Source organism: Trachemys scripta, chromosome 2, assembly GCF_013100865.1.
Source record: "Trachemys scripta elegans isolate TJP31775 chromosome 2, CAS_Tse_1.0, whole genome shotgun sequence".
Lineage (NCBI taxonomy): Eukaryota > Metazoa > Chordata > Testudines > Emydidae > Trachemys > Trachemys scripta.
The window spans coordinates 95,723,217-95,745,833 of NC_048299.1; the positions used below are offsets into that span (position 1 = coordinate 95,723,217).

General features: G+C 43.6%; 2 protein-coding genes across 2 annotated transcripts in view; one reads left to right on the forward strand and one right to left on the reverse strand.

The window, feature by feature from the left end:
• CNTNAP2 (contactin associated protein 2) overlaps positions 1 to 22,617 on the forward strand; it is a 1,628,923-nt gene that overhangs the window by 1,207,194 nt on the left and 399,112 nt on the right. The gene's annotated exons all lie outside the window — the stretch shown is intronic.
• Positions 16,659 to 20,965, reverse strand: LOC117872627. Its single transcript, XM_034761283.1, has 2 exons — positions 20,509 to 20,965; positions 16,659 to 18,865 (listed from the first exon to the last, which is right to left on the reverse strand). Exon 2 carries the CDS (start codon positions 18,688 to 18,690, stop codon positions 16,780 to 16,782), a length of 1,911 nt encoding a protein of 636 aa, XP_034617174.1. The 5' UTR covers positions 18,691 to 18,865; positions 20,509 to 20,965; the 3' UTR covers positions 16,659 to 16,779.

Here is a 22,617-nt window from a genome sequence, read left to right on the forward strand (position 1 = left end):
CCTGTCCTCCAAAGTGCTTGCAATCCCTCCTGGCCTGGTGTCATTTGCAATTTTTATAAGCATACTTTCCACTCCATTGCCCAAGTCATTAATGAAAATATTGAATAGTACCAGACATAGGGCTAACCTCTATGGGATCCCACTAGAAACATCCTACTAGCTTCACAGCAAAATGATTGATAACTACTCTTTGAGTTCAGTGTTTCAACTAGATATGCACCGGCATTATAGTAATTTAATCTAAATCACATTTTGCTAATTTGCTCATGTGGGGCTGTATCAAAAGCCTTACTAAAATCAAGATATGTTACATCTAGAGCTTCCCCCTTCTTCACTGGGCCAGTAACTCTGTCAGAGAAGGAAATTAGGTCTGTTTGGCATGATTTATTCTTGACAAATCCATGTTGGTTTTTTTGCTGTAAATGTGCAACATGTATTTACACTTTACATGATAGGCCCTAATAGCCTGAAATTCTAAGGCACTGTCTTAGGCTATTTTTAAGTTGTATTATTTACAAATATACTGGCTTTCATGATAGACTGCATTGAGTCCAAAGAAGCCATTACTGTCTGTTATATCAAGTCTCGTAAGTGTGTGTGGAAATGTTTGCATGTTGGAACACATTATTTTGTTAAAGGAAAAGTTGTCTCTCCATCATTATCACATCTTAGGAGGTGATACTTCTGCTTTCTGCAAAAACGAGGCCATCCAAAAAGCAGTATCCCCTCTCTGTTTGCTCTGTCTTCTTCTCTCTCACTCTTTTCTCAGAGACTATCATTTTTGTTGTGTTACTGTATTGCTGTCATTTAGGATCAGATCTGATCTCATATATGCTAATGTAAAACCAGAATAACAATGACTACAGTGGAGTTACTCCTGAATGACACTGGTGTCATAGTTCAGAATCGACTCCTTTGATCCTTAGGGTGTGTCTACACGCCCATCAGGAGATGCAGACACACTCAACCTATCTCTTTTCTAGATAAAAGCTAGCTTGTGTAATAGCAGTTGTGGAAGTGGAAGTGGCAGACGCTTGACACTGTACCTAGTTTTAGGTACCCAGGGTCCTGGTCAGGTGAGGCTAGCCTGTGAAGCTGCCCATGCTGCCATGATTTCCCTGCTATTGTTACTTGAACTAGCAGTGCACATGCTGTCATCACACCTCCTGATTGCAGTGTAGACCTTTATGGCACAGACCCTATTTTCATACATGTCTGAAAAGCATCATGCATAGTGATTGCACTGTCGGGAAAAGATATTAAATGAATAACTGTTGGGAAAAAATCTGAAATGGCAGCCAACAAAAAGAGTTTAACCACAGAAAATGATAATAAATCTATAATAATACTTTGCATCTCTATAGCAACTCTCAGCCAAATTTCTCAAAATGTTTTATTTAAATTAATGGGTTAGTCCTTACAACATCACTGTGAAGTGGGGGGGGGATAAATGATTATTTCACTATAAGGGCTTGCCTACATCTGTTATAGTTTTTGAATATAGTTTTGAACAGTTGAGACAATTGCTGATCACAACGTAGCAGTCAGTTCAGATCAGCTCTAATTGTGTTCAGCATTGTGCCACCTAGCTGTGATTAAATCCTGTTCCCAGCAGGGATATATCCCATTTAGCAGACAGTGTTGAGACAGTTTTTTTCTGGTCTGTGCTGACCCTTCATTGGGGTCAGTATCATATTATTTATTGTTCAGAATCATGTTCAAGCATGACAGGATGACGTGCGATGTAGACAAGTCTTTATAAATGGAGAAACTAAAGCACAAAGAAATTAAATAACTTGTTCAGATTTACAAAAGAAAGTCAATGCAGGAGGCAGAAATGGGTCCTGGTTAGGGTTACCATACATCCGGTTTTTCCCGGACATGTCCGGCTTTTTGGTAATCAAACCCCCGTCCAGGGGAATTGCCAAAAAGCCGAAAATGTCTGGGAAAAATACCGCCGGCCGGGCACTTCCCCTCCCGGGCTCCGGCGGCGGCAGCTGCTGTGCTCCCTACCCTGACTCTTCTGCTCTGTTTAAAGCCGAGCTGGCCGAGCGCTACCGGCTTCCGGCAGCCCCCTTGCCTCCGGACCCTGAGCCACCGCCGGGCACTTCCCCTCCCGGGCTCCGGGGGCGCAGGGTCCGGAGGCATGGGGGCTGACCGAAGCCGGTAGCGCTCGGGCAGCTCGGCTCTTAAACAGAGCCGAAGAGTCAGGGAGCAGCAGCAGTCGCTGGAGCCCGCTCTAAGGTAAGCCAGAGATGCTGGCAAAGCTGGGAGTACCATGCGCCGCTGATTGCACAGGTGGGGGGCAGTGCTGGGGGAGCTGCTCCGGGGAGTCGCCAAAAAGCACTGACTGTGGTGGGGGAGGAGGGGAGGGCAGTGTGAAAAAGGCAGGAGTGTGCAGAGGGATCAGAGCTCTGGCTGCGATGGGCATCGGGCTGCCTTGCCTGCAAGTGGATCAGNGCATTGGGCTGCCTTGCCTGCAAGTGGATCGGAGCTCCTGGGGCTGGTGCTTAGCTCCCCATTTGTGATGAGACACAGCAGTGTGGTGGATCACTGCGAAATACCTGCCCAGTCAGAGCTGTGGGGGCAGGGCTTGCAGGTGCTGGCTCTGACAGCTCCCATTGGAGCTTTTCCCAGCCAATGGGAGCCACTGAGCTTGGCTTGTGGTGGGCCCAGCATGTGGAGACCCTGGCTGCCCCTGATCCTAGGAGCAAACACAATGCCAAAACGAAAGTGTAAATTCACTGCAGAACCAAAGACAAAGTTCCCGTGTTTTCGAAGTGGTAGAGACGAATGGGAAGCTGAGTGCATGGTATGTAGACCTGGTTCTTACATCCCTGTGAAAAATAAAGGTGCTAATGATTTACAAACTCATGTGGACTCAGACAAGCACAAAAAAGCAGTTCAAGGAGAGAGCTCATCAACAAAATTAACAGATTATTTTGTAAAACCAGACAGCGAATCAGAGGATGCTGTTACTGCAGCAGAGGGTGTGTTTGCATTTCACACTGTTAAGCATCATAATAGCTTTAAGTCAATGGATTGCACATCTGTTTTGTAGAAGAAGACATTCCCTTATTTTGAAGTGTCAGGAAATTTTCAAGTGCTAGAACCAAGACAGAAGCAATTGTTATCTCTGTGCTTGCACCGCATTCTGTTGATGTTGTTCTGAAAACGTTTGGAGAAAATGACATAGCTTACTGTGAAGTTGCTACAGATGGAAGCAATCACGGTTCAATGAAAATATTTCCAATAATTATTCAGTATTTCAACTGGAAGAATGGCGGTTTGCAGTCAAAATTGATTGAGGTCCAGAACACACCTAATGAGACTGCCGACACAATTGCTCATTACGTAAAAGAAACGCTTGTTTGAGAAGTGCATTGCATTTACAGGTGACAACTGCAATGTTTGGAGGACTCCGGCATGATGAAGATGGAAAGAACGTGTTTGCAAACTTAAAGAAGTTGCTGCAGAAGAGAACATTAATTGGTGTGGGTTGCCCAGCACACATTTTGAACAACTGTGTTCACCATGCAGCAGAAAGAATGAACATTGACATTGAGAACATTATTTTTAAAATTTACCAGTACTTTCATATCTACACTGTCCGAACTGAGCAGCTGAAGGAGTATTGTTGATGTTGAATACAGAAAGCTGCTTTCTCATAGCAAGACACGATGGCTGTCATTATTTCCAGGCATTACAACGCTGATACAGATGTTTCCGGCCTTGAAGTCATTCTTTCTGTCACAGGACAAACCACCCATAGTGCTTGAGACATTTTTTGAGTATGAATTAAGTGAGATTTATCTCTGGCACATGCATTCACTCATGAGTGTATTCCAAACTTACATCCAAGAAATCGAAAGGGAAAGCAATTCTGTTGTGGAAGTGCTGAACAGTTTGAACTCGGTTCAGACTATCCTTCTTGAACGCAAGACTCACAACTTTATGTCCCTGAAAGTTAAGGGACTACTGGCACAAAAGCGCATGGGAGGAATTGATGAAGAGTGTGACAAATTCTGTGCTGAAGTAAATAATATGTACAGCAGATGCTTAGAATATTTGGAGATGTGGCTTAGACCCCTGGAAGACTTCTCTTGTTTCAGGTGGATTACCCTGAGTGAGACACCGAATTGGAGTGATGTGGAACTTTGTATCAAGTACCTGACCGATAAGGGGATGCAAATTGATGACGTGAAGTGTTTTAATCAGTTCAGCAACCTGAAGAAGTTTACAGAAAGTTGCAACAGTGATGAAGAGTTCAGTAATTTGCTAGCACACCAGAAGTGGACCAAATATTTTGAGAAATCCAAAAACATTGAGTGTCATTCAGAACTGTTAAAGATTGCTCAGTTCTTCTTTGCTATTCCTTCTCACAATGCAAATGTAGAGTGAATTTTTTCACTGATGCAAAGCCAGTGGACAAAGGAAAGGACCAACTTGAATGTTGAGTCGTTGAAAGGAATTCTACTTGTACAGTACAACTTCAGACAAACTTCTTGTAAAGACTTTCATGCCTTCTTAAAGAGCAATCAACCACTGCTGAGAAAAATGCGATCTGCAGAGAAGTATGCGTGGGCACATGAGGAGAAAGAAAACTGAAGAACTGGTGAAAGGAAAGGACTCACTACATATAAAGCATTATGTCCGGGAGGAATTTTTAAATAGCTCAAAATGTCCGGGATTTTACCGGGCGGGGAGGAGAACTGGGTGCTCTCAGGCATCTGGGGAGCTGGGAAACAGAACAGTGTGAGCTGCGTGTCCTGACCGCTCCCGAAAACTGAGCGCCGGGGCAGATCCTCCACTGGTGTAAACTGAGCAGCTTCATTAAAGTCATGGGAGTCTACACTAGTGGAGTGCCTGACTCTAGAATTGGTGCAGCTGTTTCGCGTGGCTGGGAGGGAGGAGGGGGAATGTGGGGCGCTCAGGGGAGGGGGCGGAGTTGGGGCAGGGACTTTGGGGAAGGGATTGGAATGGGGGCAGGGAAGGGGCGGGGTGGGGGTGGGGCGGAGTTGGGGCGGGGCCGGGGCCCCGTGGAGTGTCCTCTTTTTTCAATGTTCAAATATGGTAACCCTAGTCCTGGTTTTATCAACTATGTTCTTTATCCCCAAGACCTCCTTCCAGCATAACATACACTTAATTTTATTAATGAGATGGATTAACTGAATTCATTCAAAAGAACAATAGATAACAGTTGCACATGGGCAGCTAGCAACCCACACTCAATGTCTTGTGTTATTTGAAATCATCTGGGATCTTTTTGTCACATGGAACAAAAAGAGCAAATTGAGCTTCCCATTACTCTGGACCACTTGGCATATATAGCATGTTTGATAGATCTGGGAAAATACTGCAAAAAGTTGACTTTTTTCAAATAAGTTAATAACAATAAGGAAACATCGGTTGAAAGTATTAAACCTGCCTGCTTTGTTAGGCCCCTAAATCCATATTTAGGCACTTAAATAGTATGGCCTGATTTTCAGTGGTGCTGAAGTCAATGGGTAATACAGATGCTTAGGAGATTACATATGTATTTAAAACTCAGGCATCAGGGTTGAAAGTTTTGGTCATTAATATTAATTACTATAATTATAAAATAGCCAGGAGCATTGTCATTATTGCAGTGAGAAGTCAAAGGTACACGCCAAACCAGAAACCATCTCCCACTCACTGCTAGTTGACTGGAAATCCTGTGTTACAAGGTTCTAGACCTGAATTCCATGACGTACTAGCAACAACTCAGCTTTGTATTTTATAGTTTGTACTGAGATTTTAATAATAGTGCTGTCAGTTTTAGTCTTTGCTGAAAGGAGCAGTTTATACCCCAGCAAAGAAAAATAATAACGTTCTTATGTCACTCTCATATTCAGTAATCATCCTGCTAAATGATTTTTCATCAACAATTCACTGCCAATCATGCTTTAAAAATAATTTGTCAGTCCAGTCTACTCTTTCTTTTTTCTTTCTTTCGTGCACCCAAGCTTCTTATCCTTATTCCGTTAATGGGAGTTGTGACTGAGTAAGAATGGCAGGATTTTACCCACACTCTTTCTCACGGCTAAGAAATAACAAAGTATTCTTGCTTTCTGAATCTTGAATAGAGAAAATGAGAATAATCAGAAAAAAACACCCTAAAAATAACTGTTCTGTTCTGCTGAAGGAGCTGAGCTGAGATTTCTTAGATTTCCTAATAGTGCAGCGCAGGGGGTGGTAACCTGGGACTTGCTGAGGGCACAGCAAGCTTGGGCTGCTGGCTATTGTAATCAGGCTGATTGTCAATGACATTTCACTGAAGTACAGTGCTTTTTTGTTATTATTATTCATAATGCCTTTACTTTCTTGGCAAAGATAATGACATCTTCAAGTTGTCATTTTCCAGCCTCATAAGGCTTTGTTCTTTTCACCCCCTCCCAAATCTCCATCCTTCTAAGATACGTTTTGGTTTGTAAAATAAAATGGCTTCTTTTGTATTGAAGTAGAGAATTTTTGTAAGTTACAGACGCATGGCACTAGACTTTGTTTTCATCTTTTGGGGTCATTCTGGGAAGTAGGGGAGAGTAAAGTTCCCCTACATGGGTGCAGAAGATGACTTTACATTGTGGCTGGAGAGGCAGTGGGGAGAGGGGAATAGGTAGGTGGGGAAATAGGTGGAACCATCCCTGGGTATGCAGTGAATGTGCTACTCCTTGCAAAGGGATATAGTAAATTACTGCCTCCAGCCCACAGCACAATAGAGGAGTATGGGAAGCATTATACCTCACAGGGGTAGGTCTGAGGCACAGTACCTCCAATGGTGGAGCCTCAGTGCTGTGCCTGAGGGCACAATCCAGATGACAGGAATTAAGGTAGAACTACTTAGTGAAAAACAAGAGACAGATGAGTTATAGTCTCTCTGGGCTAAACTGCTTAGAAGGGCAAAAGGGGACTCCAAAGAAACCTGATAAGTGTTGTTCACACACAAACAAAATCCCTCACCAGTTTTACGAGTCCTTACCATAATTGTACAACACTAATTAGCTAGGACAACTAAATGACCATGACTTTTCAGGACATGGGACTGATTTGCAGTGGCGCCTGGTGATAACAAGAGAGGGCCATATTCTGGCTTCAGGTACATATGTCATATGACGTTTAATAGCTGTTGTATGCAAATACATACCCCATTACTTTCATTTTGCAAAATAAATAAATAAATAAAAATATTGTGACAAAATGTATCGTGATTCATACTACAAGGGATTGCAGAAGGTACAGGAAGGCACAGACCTCCATGTGTGTGGCCCCATTCCACAGGCAGATCCCTCAAGATCTACAGGGCTTGGGGAAACAGCGCATGACATCTCGGAGTCCTCAGTAAAGAATTCAGGACAATCTCTTAAGTTTTCCACCCCCTCTACAGGGTGACCTGGCCCTTTACTAATTTGCTGTAGTCTGTTTTTTATACTGTTATAATATTGTTATACCATCTAACATATTTATAAATGAAATTATCAATTAAAGCAAATATGTTGGTCTATATATCCTCTTAATTGACTCTAAGTGATCTGTGAATTAATAAGTATTATGTTCTAATGTGATACACTTAATGTGTTCTGAGATTGAAGAGACATCTTTTGTCCGTTGTCTCATTACACATGTTCTTGCTACTTGCTACTGATAATATTACTCCCATAAAATATTGTGGATGTTGTTGTTTTTTCTTTGTTCCCCCTCCCCCTCCTGCATCTTGGTATGTCTTCTAATCTAAAGATTGTAGGGGGATTTTCAAAAATACGAGACCATTTATTTTATTACTCTTTCTTTTAACAGAGGTTCTTTAGAGGTATAACATGTTCATGTACTTTCAAAAAGTTTAATCCTCCCCAAAATATGTGTTTACATAAATGTTATTGCATGTTGGCAGATAGAAGTGCTTATTAGATTCTCTTTATCAGAATTATTTTAACAGGGTTGCTTTGAGTGGGCCTTGTGTTTATTAGTCTTATGAACCACAGAATTTCCACTCACGAGGGTACAGAGTGAAATGTGTTTGTTTTAGTATATGTGGGTTTGTTCCACATGAGTTTTGCTTTAAGTGAAATCCAAAACTCAACCCAGTCCTCTGAAAACCTAGCTTTAAAGTTGTTCTGGCAGTAATAGTGGTCAGGGGTGTAAGCCAATCCCTTCCCTCCCCTTCTGAGAGACATACCTTTATAAGGCATGGGGCAAAAGGGCAAAAGTGTGTGCATAGTAACAGGACAGTAGGGGTTAGTTATGGGCCAGATTGTGGCTGGCCCTGATGTGGTTGCACATGGGTGCAAGAGGGCACAGGTAGCCTTTCTCTCTGAAGGCTCTCAGCTACTGTGGTGATGAGGGCTATATAAGTACCTGCATAGATGGACAGATGGATAGCACAATGCCTTATGGAATTCCTGCTGGTGATGTGCAGCTCTGTATCACCTGCGCAATCTGGCCCTATGCTTCCAATTCTAGGAAGGGTTCTTGCATTGGTGAAGAATTTGGAATATTGCCCCAACCTTCACCTTAGCGTGAAGGACACACAGGAAAGGCAATCCAACAATTCCACTTGGGCAAGTAACTGTGAAGGCATGAGAGCAAGGGCATAAAATTCATGCTGTGTTGAGCAGAAGAATGAATTAGTTCAAATTGTGCAGTAAAGTGAACAGAATGAATAGACTGTACTTATTACTGGGAACAAGGTATGCTTGGAACAGCTCCTCCCACAAGTACGGGAGCTTTAAAAATAATCTCAACAAATGGCAAAGGGCTAAAATCTGCCCTCAGATGTGTCTGTGCCTCTGCTAGTAACTTCAGTGGGAGTTGCGTGCATGCATTTGAGGGCAAAAATTGACCCAAAACCATGATTTATATCTTTTAAATTCCCAGAGAGTGGGGAAAGTTATATAAAAGTCTAGAAGCTGATGAGAGAAGAACAGTAAATCGCCTGACAATATATTTAGCAAATGATAATACAGTCCACGGGGGCGGTGGGGGTGGACACCATAAAAATTAAAGAAAAAAACAATTTCTTAGCTGGAGCATTATTGAATATTTAGAGACAAGGAAGAAATAGTTTGATGAGGGAGATTTCCTGGCTTTGCCTTCATTTTCTCTTACAAATAAATCACTGGATAAGATGAATCCTTATTTAGAGTGCCAGCCTCAATAAGAAAATACAGTTTCATTTATTTTCCCAATATCTACTAGTGGAATCTTTTTTCATTATTGAATTGCATTGATATTACCATTAGTGTGGAGAGCCATCTATGACAAGCTATTACATTAAAAGTTCTATCAATAAGGCTATAGATTTGTGTCCATGGCTCATTTTTTAAGCTTGAAGAAGGAACTTTTTCCATATTCTTATGTGTGAAGTAGCAGTGATAAGAGGAAAACTATTATTTTAATTGCTTTAAAGGCCTGCTTTCTTCTGAAAACATTTCTCCTGTTATCAGGTCCTATATTTTCTTTTGTTGCTTGGAACACATATACAAAAGTCTTCATTAACTTTGAAGAACAATCAGTTAGAAAAGGTCTTCAGGCAGTGGTGCTGTCATCCCAAGTAGTCCATTGATGGATCCAGGCAATGTATTGAGATAAAGTAGAATTCTTCAAGTGGATTTTGCATAGTCCTTCTTATAGGAAGGCGCCTACGTCAACAGCTGTACTTCTGTGGGTCGATCTCCAAACTCAACAACGGACTTGCACAGTGCCAGACTTAAGATATATCTGCACTTATGGTGATGCATAGAGTACAGACGCCAGCTAGCATAAGTGTAAATAGCAGTGTAGGAGCATTACATGCCTGAAACCAGGGTATATCCTACATGGCTCTCTACACACCCAAGCAGTCCCTCCCATGTCTACACTGCCATTTTTAGCTGTCTAGTGTCTAGCTGCCTCCCTGCTGCTGGATCCTTTCCCACTGCCCTCTCCTTGCAAGAGCTATTCTTGTTGCAGTAAAAGGATATCCCTGCTGGAGCCTTTCCCTGCAGCCTCCCCATGGCAGAGCCTTGCACTGCTGTGTGTAGCCAGCACACTGTAGTGACAAGTGCGGATGCAGCCTCTTTTCACGGTGGCATGTAGTGCCTGTAATCTACATGCCGGCATAAGTATAGACAAGGCATCTGCCTACTGGGTCTGAAGAGCCTCCTCCCTCCATAGGGGTCTGAGGAGGCCTTCCCACTTTTATGGCCCAGACAGTGCCCACACCATATAGGTATTTTCCCCTTCTTTTTTTTCTTGTCTTTCTTAAAAAAAAGTTGACTGACATCTAACTAATTAAATAATAATGTTGCCCCCAACAGATAGAAAGGAAGACTGATGAGGAAAGCATTGAGGTTGTTGTACATGATCCAGACTTGCACCTTCCTTGCTTAGAGGGAACAGAAGAGTAGTTGAAACCACTTCCCTTTTTATACCCTCAGAAACCACCATGTAGGCAAGTGCTTGACAAAAGATTGTGGAAGTTCAAAGAGAGGATGCCTTGATCCCCTTATGGTGACTATGTACAGGCTCATTTTTAGCTCCAGCCTCATATCCCAAACAACATGACATATTCCGCCTCAGCTGACAATTCCTGTTGTTAGTAAAAGCAAATCAGTAAGAACTTAGGAAAATGTGTTTTCAGTAATTTTTTAAGAGAAATAAAAAAAATGAATCTATGTTTGACAGGCATGTAAGAATATAGTGAGTGTAATTAAAACTGGGAAATATTTACAGTTCAAAATGAAATAAGTTAACAAGGAAAAATAATGGACAAAATTCTGAGATAAATCTGATGAGTTTAGAAGGTCTCTGAGTTGTTGTAAATTGGCCAATAATGTTTTTAGACTCAGATCCACTGTCCAGTCTTAGCTCCTGTCTTTCACTCCAGGGGCATCTGAAGACAGCAACCATGGAAAATTGCTCAGTGTTTTGCAGGGCTCTCTCCTTCACATCCTATTCATGATCAATTCCTCTTGAACACCAAAATAACTGGGGTTTTTTTGTTTAGAGCCTCCCATGCCCAAGGAAAGCACTGACAAGACAAGATTTGGCCTAAAGTATGTGATAACTTATTTAAACATTACATTGTAAAGCATACTTGCGAGGGAGTAGACTTAAAGTTGTGCATTCAACCATAACTTTTGTGTTTCCTGACTTAAAATCTGTGAAACCTCAATGTTGCATTATATTGGTTTTTGCAATAACAGTACCCTTGATAATCCTTTTTTCACTAGTCTGCCCTCTTAATAATTCACATTTTTCTACCTCATAAATACAATATTTACTGTATGACACCTAGGATAGTTCTTTCATACATACTGACATTTTCAATATTTGCAGACCTTTTCTTTCTTTCTTTCTTTCTTTCTTTCGGAAAATTCTAATTTGCTCTGTGGGTTTGACATTGAGACAATGCCCCAGGGGTCAGCATGTCTTGGATGGAAAATGATATGTGGAGAGCATTAATTATGGAGATTTACACCAGAAATGACTCTACACATGACTAATTCCTCTATTCTGTTAGCTGTAAATAGAAACGGATCAGGTTGCAATTTATGATAATCCCGATGCCAAAAAACATCGGTATGATGCTGTTACATCACATGGATTCATGCAAATGGTTGATTGCTACCTAAATGTGTATATATATGCAGTGCACATCCTCAGGTAATTTATGAGAAGGTGTCAATATATGAAATACTAAATGAGGCAATGACCAGTGAGTAATATAATTTCCCCAGAAACCAGTGTATATTTCCAGATCAGAACTAGATATTTCCTTTGTTGTTTCTTGATGAAGGTGGTATCCATCCAGATTAACTCCATTCATATCAGTGGAGTTATACTTGTGTAACTGATAGCAGAATGTAGCCATGGTAACCAAAAAAGTTGAAAAGAATTGGTCAGTAATCTCAGGAAATACAAGATTGAGAGAGAAAAGTTTTTTATACCAACATAAATAGACAGAATTGTGAAGTATTTTAAAAAGTGATTAAGAGGTAAAGAAATCAGTGGATCACTTTTACTTGCAAGAAACAGGTTTGCCAACAGCCAGCCATGGTATAGGCAGTCCACAACTACATCTGGTCTTTAAATGCAGATCCTTTGTGTCTTCTCTCGGTAGGTAGGTTTGGCAGATATTTTGCATGTTTTCTATAGCTTTTTCTTCCTTATTCCAGACAGATTTAAATGTAACAGGAATTCTCTTCGTATCTTTTATATTTGTGTTTCAATAAACACTTTTCTACCAGTTATTTATCAGCACCTAATGAAAATTACTGCTCTAGTTATTATTCCACTGTGTTGGAAATGATGCACTATATTAGCAGCCTGGGCAGAAAAGTCAGAAGAATGTGATTTTTTTTTTTTAACAAATTCAGAATGTGGGAGTGTAATTACTCAGTGTGTGGCAAGCGTCTAATTGTAGTATTCATCCAAATTCTGAATAACTCAAGATGTCATTTAGTCATAGTCAAATACAAAGCTGAATAACGGACTGGACAATAGTCACATATATTACCTTTGATGTTTTATTGCCGCAGGATGTGAATCTGAAAATCATTAACAATGGTTAGGCAACCCTATAACCCCATAAAATAGATATTAATATTCTCAATTAGTTTTCATAATTTTAATGACTTGCTAATGTCATCGTTACAAATTATGAAAAAACAAACCCTTCAGATACCCCATCTACTTTTAATTAAACATAACTTATGAACTAGAATTTCAATCTATCCCTAGTCATAATTAGAGGCAGTGTTTTCTATTTGCCATAAGGACATTTTAAGTAAAACTACTTTTAAATTATTACATTTTTAATTATAAAAATATCTTTGTTTAAAAATATAGAATAGTAATGCACTCTAGAAAGTTCAGGATTTTGCTCCAAAGGCTTTCTTGCTTATGATAGATTTATTTTTATTGACCTAGAGGATTAAGATAATTTGTCTGTATGATTATATTCAGATTTGTCTGTATGATTATATTCAGCTTTACCTTTTTCAGTAAAGTTTGCTAATTATGAGTGTGAAAGGACTCCCTCATGGTGAAACCCAATGTTGCAATGACTCTGCCCTTGCCAACATCTATCCCCTGGGGTGTGGAATGGGGATTTGGTAACCTTCTGGAGTACCCAGTGTCCCAAATAGCCAACAAATTAAATATAACAAACAGATCTTCTACTCCACCTGGGCTCCTCTTCAGTCTCACTCTCCCAAAGTCCAAAACACAACTAAACATAAATTTTACATTTTTCGTGTACTCAATTCTCTGCAGACTCTTCACCTATCCCCCTGGGGCTCTGCAGAATTCTCCTATACTTTTTACAGAGTGCCACCTCCCAGGCTTTCTCCCTGGAGGCAAAGCTCTTCCCAGGCCGCTAATCCTCAGGGTTTCTTCCCTGACCCATTGAAGGCCTTTTCGCAGGCTGGTTCCTTATTCCTAGCCTCCTACCTGGAGTCTGAGGCTTGCAGGGCCTGCCTCTGGAACCTCTTTCTCTCCAGCTGACCTCTCCTTTCAGGGCCAGGCACCTTCCAAATCAGCCACATTGAAGTGATTACGTTTACTAGCTGTAATGGCTGTGCTCCAAGTACTACAAGGAAGACGCAAACCTTCCCTCTCCCCACATCCCCCCACTCTTTGCTTCCAGTAGGTATTTGGGTTCATTTCAGCCAAAACACTGATATTCTGCTTCAGCTGAATATTTCTTTGAATACATACTGGAAGCCAAATGTCACTGTGTCCCTAGTAAATAAATACCCAAATTGGAATTAGGCCAGAACACTGGGGATGCTCCCCCTGACCTTGCAGCAGGTATTCTATTGTTATTCGTATGGGTACAGCGGATATTATTTTGTATCTCAGAGTTAACTTTATCCTAGCTTTTGCTCTTAGGTTTGTTCTTTTCATGCTGCAGTATTTCAATTTTTTCTTCCTCCTCATTGTGTAGGCGAAAACATAGGAACCTAGTCAACGTGGAGTAGGTTCTAACAGGTCTCTTCCATTGCTGTGTAACATTTGGAAATAAAAAGAATGATAAAAATTCTAGGGGGAAAAAACCCCTGAAAATGATTTCATTTTTATTTAAAGTTATTGTGTTCTTTTTATATGATCATTTATTTATTTTATGTTTGTAGTTCTTCGTAAAGGTCACTTTCTGCTGATTGTGAAATAATCTCATAATCTATTTATCTACTGACTTCAATAAATGTAGTCACATAATAGAATTTGTACAAAAGTATGTTAGAAAATCATGACAGTGCATTGGTACTAAATTAATTAAGATATTTAATTCACATGTGGAGGGAAAAGTATAAAGTATTGGAGCCATCACAGCCTTTATTTAATTCTTAATAAATGCGTATGACCTCATACCTCAAGTTGCTGCTTTTAGCCTATAATTACCTCATTAAAACTAATAAATGTACAAATGTCTTAGTGAATGACTTACAAACTGTTTATAAACCAATAAATTAGGTTTTGCTTTTATCTGTTTTTTTTTTGGAGGGGGGGAGGACACTTGCCAAGAGTAAATAAAAGCAATTGGAACTTGTACAGAAACAAGACTGTGATTTGGGCTGAAAAGAAAAGATCCATCTGTGTCCTGAGTTAGCCTTCTTCATTAGAAAACAATATAATAAAGTCATGAAAATTAGAGCTAGGAAAGACCTCTTACCTTATCTACTCCATTCCAAGGCTGCAACCCTGCCAGAGAAGTATAATTCGCTACAGTATAATCTCAATTATTTTGTTCCATTCTTCTTTAAAAGATCCATTCCTACTGGAAACTATTGTAGAATCTACTTGTTGTTATCATTATATTCAGCCTTAATTTTCCTTGGCTTAATTTATCCCATTACTTATTTTTATACCTTTTGTTACCACCCTAACCAGTTCCACTTATCCTTGGTATTTACACCCCTTAAATACTCATAGATGGTTATATCTGCATAGGTATGCTCGGATACACAGAAAAGATGCCAAAGGTATTGAGAGTGATCCTGGCCCAAAAGAAAGTACAGAAGTGAGCGGTGGGCTGCATTGGAACATGTTGAGAAGCTTTTTTTTTCCACATCTGTGGAACGTAGGGAGTCTTCCATCAAAATATGTGGGGGAAAAGGGTCAAATTCTCTCTGTGTAAATCAATTTGAGAGAGGAGGACAAACATGAGACTCATTAGGTGTCAGGTGAGACACAAAGGAATCTTCAGCAAACAAAAAACTCAACATCGATCATCATTTTCAACTCAGTATAATTTGTTAGATAACACTTTTAAAGTGTGTCTTCTGGGGATCACCTTCGTTATTTTGGCAGTGCTCCTTTGGCTTTCACAATCTAAATGTTCTTAGTTTCTGCCAGTGGCACTAAAAACGCAACAACCACCAAAACAAGTCAGTGCAGAGGTTGAGACTGACTGAAGATGAGCAATAATGCAATTCCTAGGTAAGCAGAAGGTACCTGCAACACATGACCTTAGTGGATGAGATGTGTGTTTCTTTCAGCAGAACTCTGTAAGGCTTTATACTATCAGGCGAGCAAACTGGCTGTGGTGAAGTACTAATATGAACCTTTTGATTCAGAAGACAGGAGGATAAATTGTTTCTTTAGAAAACTCAGTGAGAGGAGGAGGAGGAGATAAGATACTTCCCTTTTATTGTTGCTGATCCTGCCGCCATGCTTCACTGACTACTGCTACTCCCTGCTTCTGTTGTTTCTGTTGTTATTATAATTGTGCCATGTTTCCTTTATTTCTTCTGCTTCCACCACAGTTTGCAACATCTGCCCACGTTTTCTAATGTAATTACATAATTTTGTCTTATGTTGCTCTTTTTATTTTAGCCACTTCTAAATCACAGGAAACAAAAGCTGAGAGGGCTGTATTAATACAAGATCAAAAGAAACATAATGAAGGCAGTAATTTCACCAGATTTAGCATATCCTATATAGTACTCCAGTATTTCCAGCACACCCACATAAACTCCCTTCCATTCCCCAGTATGTGTGCAGACATTGCTGATGATCACACTGGGACTTTGAAAGAGTGTTAAGACAAAGCTGACAATAAGATGCCCCAGAAGTACCAAACTCTCCACAGACAGTGTTAAATATAGGGAATATTGTCAAAATGACCTTATGGGGTCTGGCCAGAGCAACTGCACCTGGTGGGAACAGAGAACCTGCAGAGAATCTGGCTAGGGTGACCAGATCACAAGAGTGAAATATCAGGATACACTGGGCGAGCGGGGGGGGGGGGGGGGGGGGAGAGAGACGACGATAACAGACACAGGTGCACACAGCCATGAGGGGGGGCCCTAGCAAGCTGCGAGAGGGGTTGTACGGCCCTGCTGCAGCCCGCAACACAAGACACAGGGCAAGGACTCATGGCCCCAGCTCCAGCCCCCAGTAGAAGCCATGGGGCCAGGGGCACAGGGCTCCGGCTCCAGCCCCCGCCTGAAGCTTCAGGACAGGGGCGCAGGATCCTGGTTGCAAAGTCAGAGCCAGTTGCAGGGCAGGGGAGTGACGGGTCCCGGTTCTAGCCGCAGTCACAGAGGGGAGGCCCCCAGTTTTGCCTTCAGCCCCAGCTTCAGCCACTGACAGCTGAAGCAAACTACATCACAAAGGTCTGGAATCAGAGAGTCTAAATTATAGACTTAATCATAATACATATTTAAACAAACAGATTTATTTGAACACTAAACAAAGAACAGGGGTAAAGGGCCAGGTTTTTTATTCAGTCAATAAATCAACTTCCCAATTTGCATCTCTCTCAGATATGCCAGAAATCTAGTACTTTTTGGCTGACTTTGCCATAGCCATAACTTGCTTCTGGGCAATCACAAAGCTGTAGAAGTCCTTGCAGCTCATCTGGAAATTCATTTTGACAAGGGTTTCACTCCGCACCAAGTCTATGCTGCTTCGATTCCGGACATCAGTCCATGCACCTTTCATGATTGAAAATGCACGCTCAGAGTATGCATTGCTTACGGGTATACTGAGCACGTATGACACCAGCTTTGCCATGTTCGGGAATTCAGTGCTACTGTCCTTGTTTCTCAGCACTTGAGACCAGAGTTCCCCAACTGAATAGTTTCCAGGCTCCAACTTGGAGTTGATGTCTTTGATGATACAGTACTCATCATAGAGCTGATCAAGATCCACTGTTTTCGGAAGGTTTACAGCTGTCACGGCTGCAGACAGATCCTTGAATTCGAATACCCTATTAACTTTGATGTTCAAGCACTGGGTATTGAACAAGTAGCCAGCTGTTGAAAAATCAAACCATTTCTCCAAATATAGGATCGACACATCGTAAAAGTTCAGGAAGTCTTTCTGGAGACATGCAGCAGTGACAGGCAGCATCTCAGTTAATGCACTTTCAACTTTGGAGCCAAAGAATTTGTCATTTTTCCGTTGCTGAAGTTTAATTCTCAGAGAATTCATTATGGCATACAGTTCACATGCTGTCATACTCTCATTTTCCAAACAGAGCACAGTATCATTGAAGATTTTCAGGACATTCTGGAGGAAAAACAGATGAACCTCAACTTTGCTAGGCCCCTTACCTTGTTCACCATTTTCCCTGTCCGAGAACAGCATCCATAGAAATTTTGGGCACTTCTCACTGCCTAGAGAAACAAAGTAGGACTTAACAGCCTGCCACGTATTTACAAGCCTGTTTACAGCTGGGAAAAGACTCAACCAGCGTGTCGGAACATGGCGCAGTAAAGTGGCATACTCCATATCCACAAAGTCAAACATATCCTTCAGTGCTGCTACTCTCTTAGCAGAACTGCTGAAATGATTGAACATCTTAATCACCAGAGTCTCAATGTCAACTTGTAGGGTATTGCTACCATGTTTCACGGCATTGTGCACAATATGGGCAGGGCAGTTTGCTGGCAAGATATTTTCATTTTGTTTTTTTAAATTCTGGTACACTGATTGTCGCTTTCCATAATTCACATTTGCATTATCAGCACAGTAGGAAGACACTTTGTTTAGGTCTAGTTTGTGTGTCGCAAGTTTTTCAAGTAACGTGTTGCTTATTGCCTCTGCGGTCTCTTCGCTTTGCTCATAGAAGTCTAACAGTTTATTTTGGACCCCATGTTCAGGTGTCCAGTATCTCAGTGATAAGGGGAAAGTTTTCACATTGCCCTTGTTAGATGCGTCTGTGGCAACTGAGAAATAGGGACCATCTGGCTTGCGGAGGTCTTTTAAAAATTCGGTTGAGAGTGGTGACAGCACATTTTTGAGCAATGCCTCCGCTTTAGTCCGGCCACAGGTGACGTGCTTTGCAATCATTGAATCTGGATAGAAGGTAGGTGCCAGTTTAAGTTCACAGTCACACGAGCGATAGGAGTGTTGATGGACTACTGTGTGGTAAACTTGAGTTAGCTCAACAGTGATAACCTTGTTATTGAAGGATTCATTTGGCTTCCTGAAAAAATGTGAGACCATAGTATTGCTCTTGTGAGTCTGGGTGTTTTGTCCATGATTTTTTGATTCAGCATGATGCTTAACATCCGACTCACCGCCATGGTAAATGGTAAATTCCTTCCTGCATGTTTTACAAAAGGCTTTTGAATCACACACATAGGATTTCCGAATCCAGGTGTAAGTGACTTCCCATTCTGTCCTGTATCTGCACTGTCTCTTTTGTTTTTTGGTAGTTGGCTCCTCCCTGGCCGTTGCCATTTCAGGTGGGGTTTTCGGCTGAAGACCGTTAGCTAGATAGCTAGCCACTGAAAAGAACTGCACAGTCTCTGTGCTTCTTACGTGTTCTTATGTGCCCACTGTAGTTTGTCCTACAGTATGCACTGTGGTTCAGAACTGTACACTACCGTAAATTTGCGTTACACCGGAAAATAACCTGAAAAACCAAAAATGCCAGTAGATAACCAATCACAATCAGGTTTAATGGGACATTCCCAATCAATTAATTTTCTATTTCACTACCAAATGTCAAATTTTACCTGAATATCGGGACAATGGCATCCCGATTGTACATCAAGCAGATGCCTGCTTCAATATACAGTATTATATTTTGTTGCACCTGTTGTGACAAAGTGGGAATGTTCTTAATGTTTTCTCTGAATACTGTGTGGGTGCCTCAGTTTCCCCTGCAAGGTGCCAACGGAAGGTGTTGGGGACAAAGAGATCAGATGGCCTCCTTGTCCGGAAGAGACACAAAGGCCAGAGGAGGGAGTGTCAGTTTGGAGCTGGCTGGGGAAATGGGGAGAGGCCCAGAACTTGGGTCTGGGCTTTCCACCCCCCCGCCACCCACAAAGATGGACCTGACTGAGGGGTCCTGTTTTCTGTACCTACAAGCTCTGTTTTAGATCGTGTTCCTGTCGTCTAATAAACCTTCTATTTTACCGGCTGGCTGAGAGTCACGTCTGACTGCAGAGTTGGAGTGCAGGGTCCTCTGGCTGCCCCAGGACCTGCCTGGGCGGACCCGCTGCGGGAAGCGCAGGGTGTGGAAGGGCATGCTGAATGCTCCGAGGTCAGACCCAGGAAGGTGTAAGCTTCTTGCCCTGGAGACAGTATGCTCAGAGAGAGGAGGCTCCCCCAGAGTCCTGATTGGCTTTGAAGGAGTGGTTCCAGAGCATCCCAGCATCCCCTTCCACACCATGCGCTTCCTGGAAGTCCGCACAGGCACTGACACTCCCTGTTCTGACCTTTGTCTCTTTTCCAGGCATTAGGAGGCCACCTGATCTCTTTGTTCTCCAACAACTTCAGTTGGCACCTTGCAGGAGAGCGGCCCAGGCCATCAGTTGCCCGGAGGCAGGGTTTTGGCCATTCTCTGTGCAGCTGGCATCACACTGGCCCTCTAGGGCTTTACAACAATCATACCCCCTTATCCCACCATCTGGATCCTTAAGAACTGCATAGGGGAAACTGAGGCACCCACACAGTATTCAGAGAAAACATTAAGAACATTCCCACTTCATAACACCTGTATACAACTAGTTATATACTTTAAAGGGTGTAAAATAATCAAGTATTGTGCTAAACACAATGATACTCCAAACTGACCACCAACTTAAGTTGCGTGTTTTTCCCCTCAGGTAAGGGCTCTGGGGTGGGCTGGGGTGTGGCCACCCCCCAAATCCTGCCGCCCTAGGCGACCGCCTAGTGGAAGCGCCGGCCCTGCAGGTGTGGCCTCCCCTGCTCCTGCCCCTCACCATAGCCTCACTGGGGATGGGGCTGCCCCTTGCCCAGTGTGGGGCAGGAGTGGGGACTGCAGGGTGGTGGCTGTGGGGCGGGGGGGGTCTCACAAAATTCACCCAAGCCCCAGCTGCTCAGGACTAGGAAGCCCCCCTCCCCCATCTCCCCTGTGGTGGGTGGGTGGGGTCTGGGGTTGGAGGGGGCTGCCATCACATGTGGCTTCCTTCCTCCCCTGCTGCAGCCTGCTGCCCCTCACTGGGGGTGGGGGATGGGGATGCCCCTTGCCCAACGTTGAGGAGTGGGGGCTGAGGGGGGGGGGGGTGGATCACAGGGTCAAACACTCACCGAAGCCCCAGCAGCTGCTCAGGTGAGTGAGATCCACTCCAGATGTCCGTCTCCTGGCAGGAAGTCCCCTTGGCGTCTCCTCCAGGTGGTTGCCGGGGGAGGGGAGAGGGGCTACCAAACACATGTGTGCCTCGTCCCCCATCCCCCCTTCCCTCTCCCCCTCCTGCTGCTCTTGTGCGATAGCCCTTAGGCAGAAGCAGCCGCAGCCAACAGCAAAGCAGAAGCAAGCAAGGGAGAGGCACTGGGCTCTTTTCTTTCAGGCAGGGAAGCTCTGGGGTGGGGGAAGGGACTTGGGGGGTGGCCTACAGGGGCCGGGGCCCGCTCCAGGCAGGGCCAAGGGAGAAACCCAGCTCCAAATATTGGTGGAGCACAGCCCCCAGCCTTGAATATTCCTGGTGCTCGGGCACCACGAGCCCATATAACCTGCCGCCCCTGCCCCCAAGCGGGGCAGATTGGCAAGAGCGATAAGGGCTGGGCTCACCCCGTTTCCTAAAGCCTTGCAGCCCCCAGCTGGGAGGTAGCGGGGGTGTCCCCTAGCCCACCCCGCTCCCTTCTCCGCAGCTGTTCAGAATCGGAGTCACTTCGCCCACACCCTCCCTGGGAGTCCCCCCTTTGGCCTCCAGGTTTCACACCTGCTTGGCCATTCCCCCACTGGGTAGCCATGCAAAATTTAGGGGAAACTGAGGCACACAGGATTCATTGAAAACTTGAGAACATTTGTCACAACTTGAGCCTCCCTCCCCCCAACCCTGCTGGACAGTCGCCCTCGTTGGCTTATTTCTTTCCTCCCCTATTTTTTATTTTATTTTCACCCCCCCTCCCAATCACTCAATGTCCCCACCCCCCACTGGCACCTTCCTCCACAAGAGAGGAGCTGCTTCCCAGCGGGCTGGGGAGTGTAGGTACTGCTATGCTTAGCCCCCTCTGAAAGAATGTGGCTCCCTGCCCCCATGCTCACCAGGCCAGCAGCCCCCTGCATCAGCAGAGCAGAACAGCGACTCTACAAAAGCCCCCCCAGCACCCCACGCTCTTGCTGCCTCCCGGCAGATCCCCCCCCCGCACACATACAGCCAACTAGCCACAGCAAAAGCAGCCGGAGTAAGTTGATTGCTTACCATGAGGCTGGAGCAGCAGCATGCAGCAAGCAAGCACCCAGCAGGCAGAGGCAGGTCCCGCTCTGGCTCCTAGCCTGGAGGGTCGTGTGGCTGGGGGTCGGGTCAAGTCGAGGCAAGCGCGGGAACTCAGTCTCTCTGCGTCTACAAGCCACGCCCCCCCAGCATGCAGCCCCAGCCGTGCTGTGGAAAATTCCTCCCTGCTGCCTCACTCTGTGTGCCTGGGGCTGCTGCTGGATTCTTTAGGTTCCTGCCGGCCGGCAGGCGGACACCAGCTGAGAGCTCAGCTGTGCAGTGCTGCCCCAGGGCCCGGGAAGAACACGTGGGTGGCGCCGGCTTGCCGCGGTCCCCGGATATCGGGACAAACTGCCGTCCCGACCAAGGTAAGGTCGGGACGCGGGACAAGTCCCCTAAAATCGGGACTGTCCCGTCAAAATCGGGACGTCTGGTCACCCTAAATCTGGCTCCTGTGGACATTAAATATAGTCAAACCAGTCCAAGGAGTGTTGTACGGCAGTGGGACAAAATGTGGATTAACCCAAGTCTGCATGAAGTAGGCCAAACTGACAATGAGGCACGTGTCTTTGAGCAGAGGGTGCTCAGGAAGTAGGTTGGACAGGAACCGAACATGCTGAAAGAGAGCAAAATGAAGAGTCAGAGAGTGAGCTACTTTCTGGATATGTGGCTGGACCCTGGTATCTTAATTGGGGTTTCTTTGTGCACTTTTGCTGTTTTTGGGGTTTGTTTATTTGTTGCCACCTATGTGAAAGGCAAACTGGCAAACTTGTGTACACTGTAAATAAATAGAAAAGATTCTAACCTGAGTAATCACCAGAAACATAACCCCAAATCTGCTACTGCTTCAGAGGGAAGTGTTGATAGACTAACAGGCCTTGGGGAAAGTAATATATTTCTACTATGGGGAAACATAATAGACTAACAGGCCTTGGGGAAAGTTTCTCTCTAATATTAATTAGTTACAAGTTGGCTTATAGAG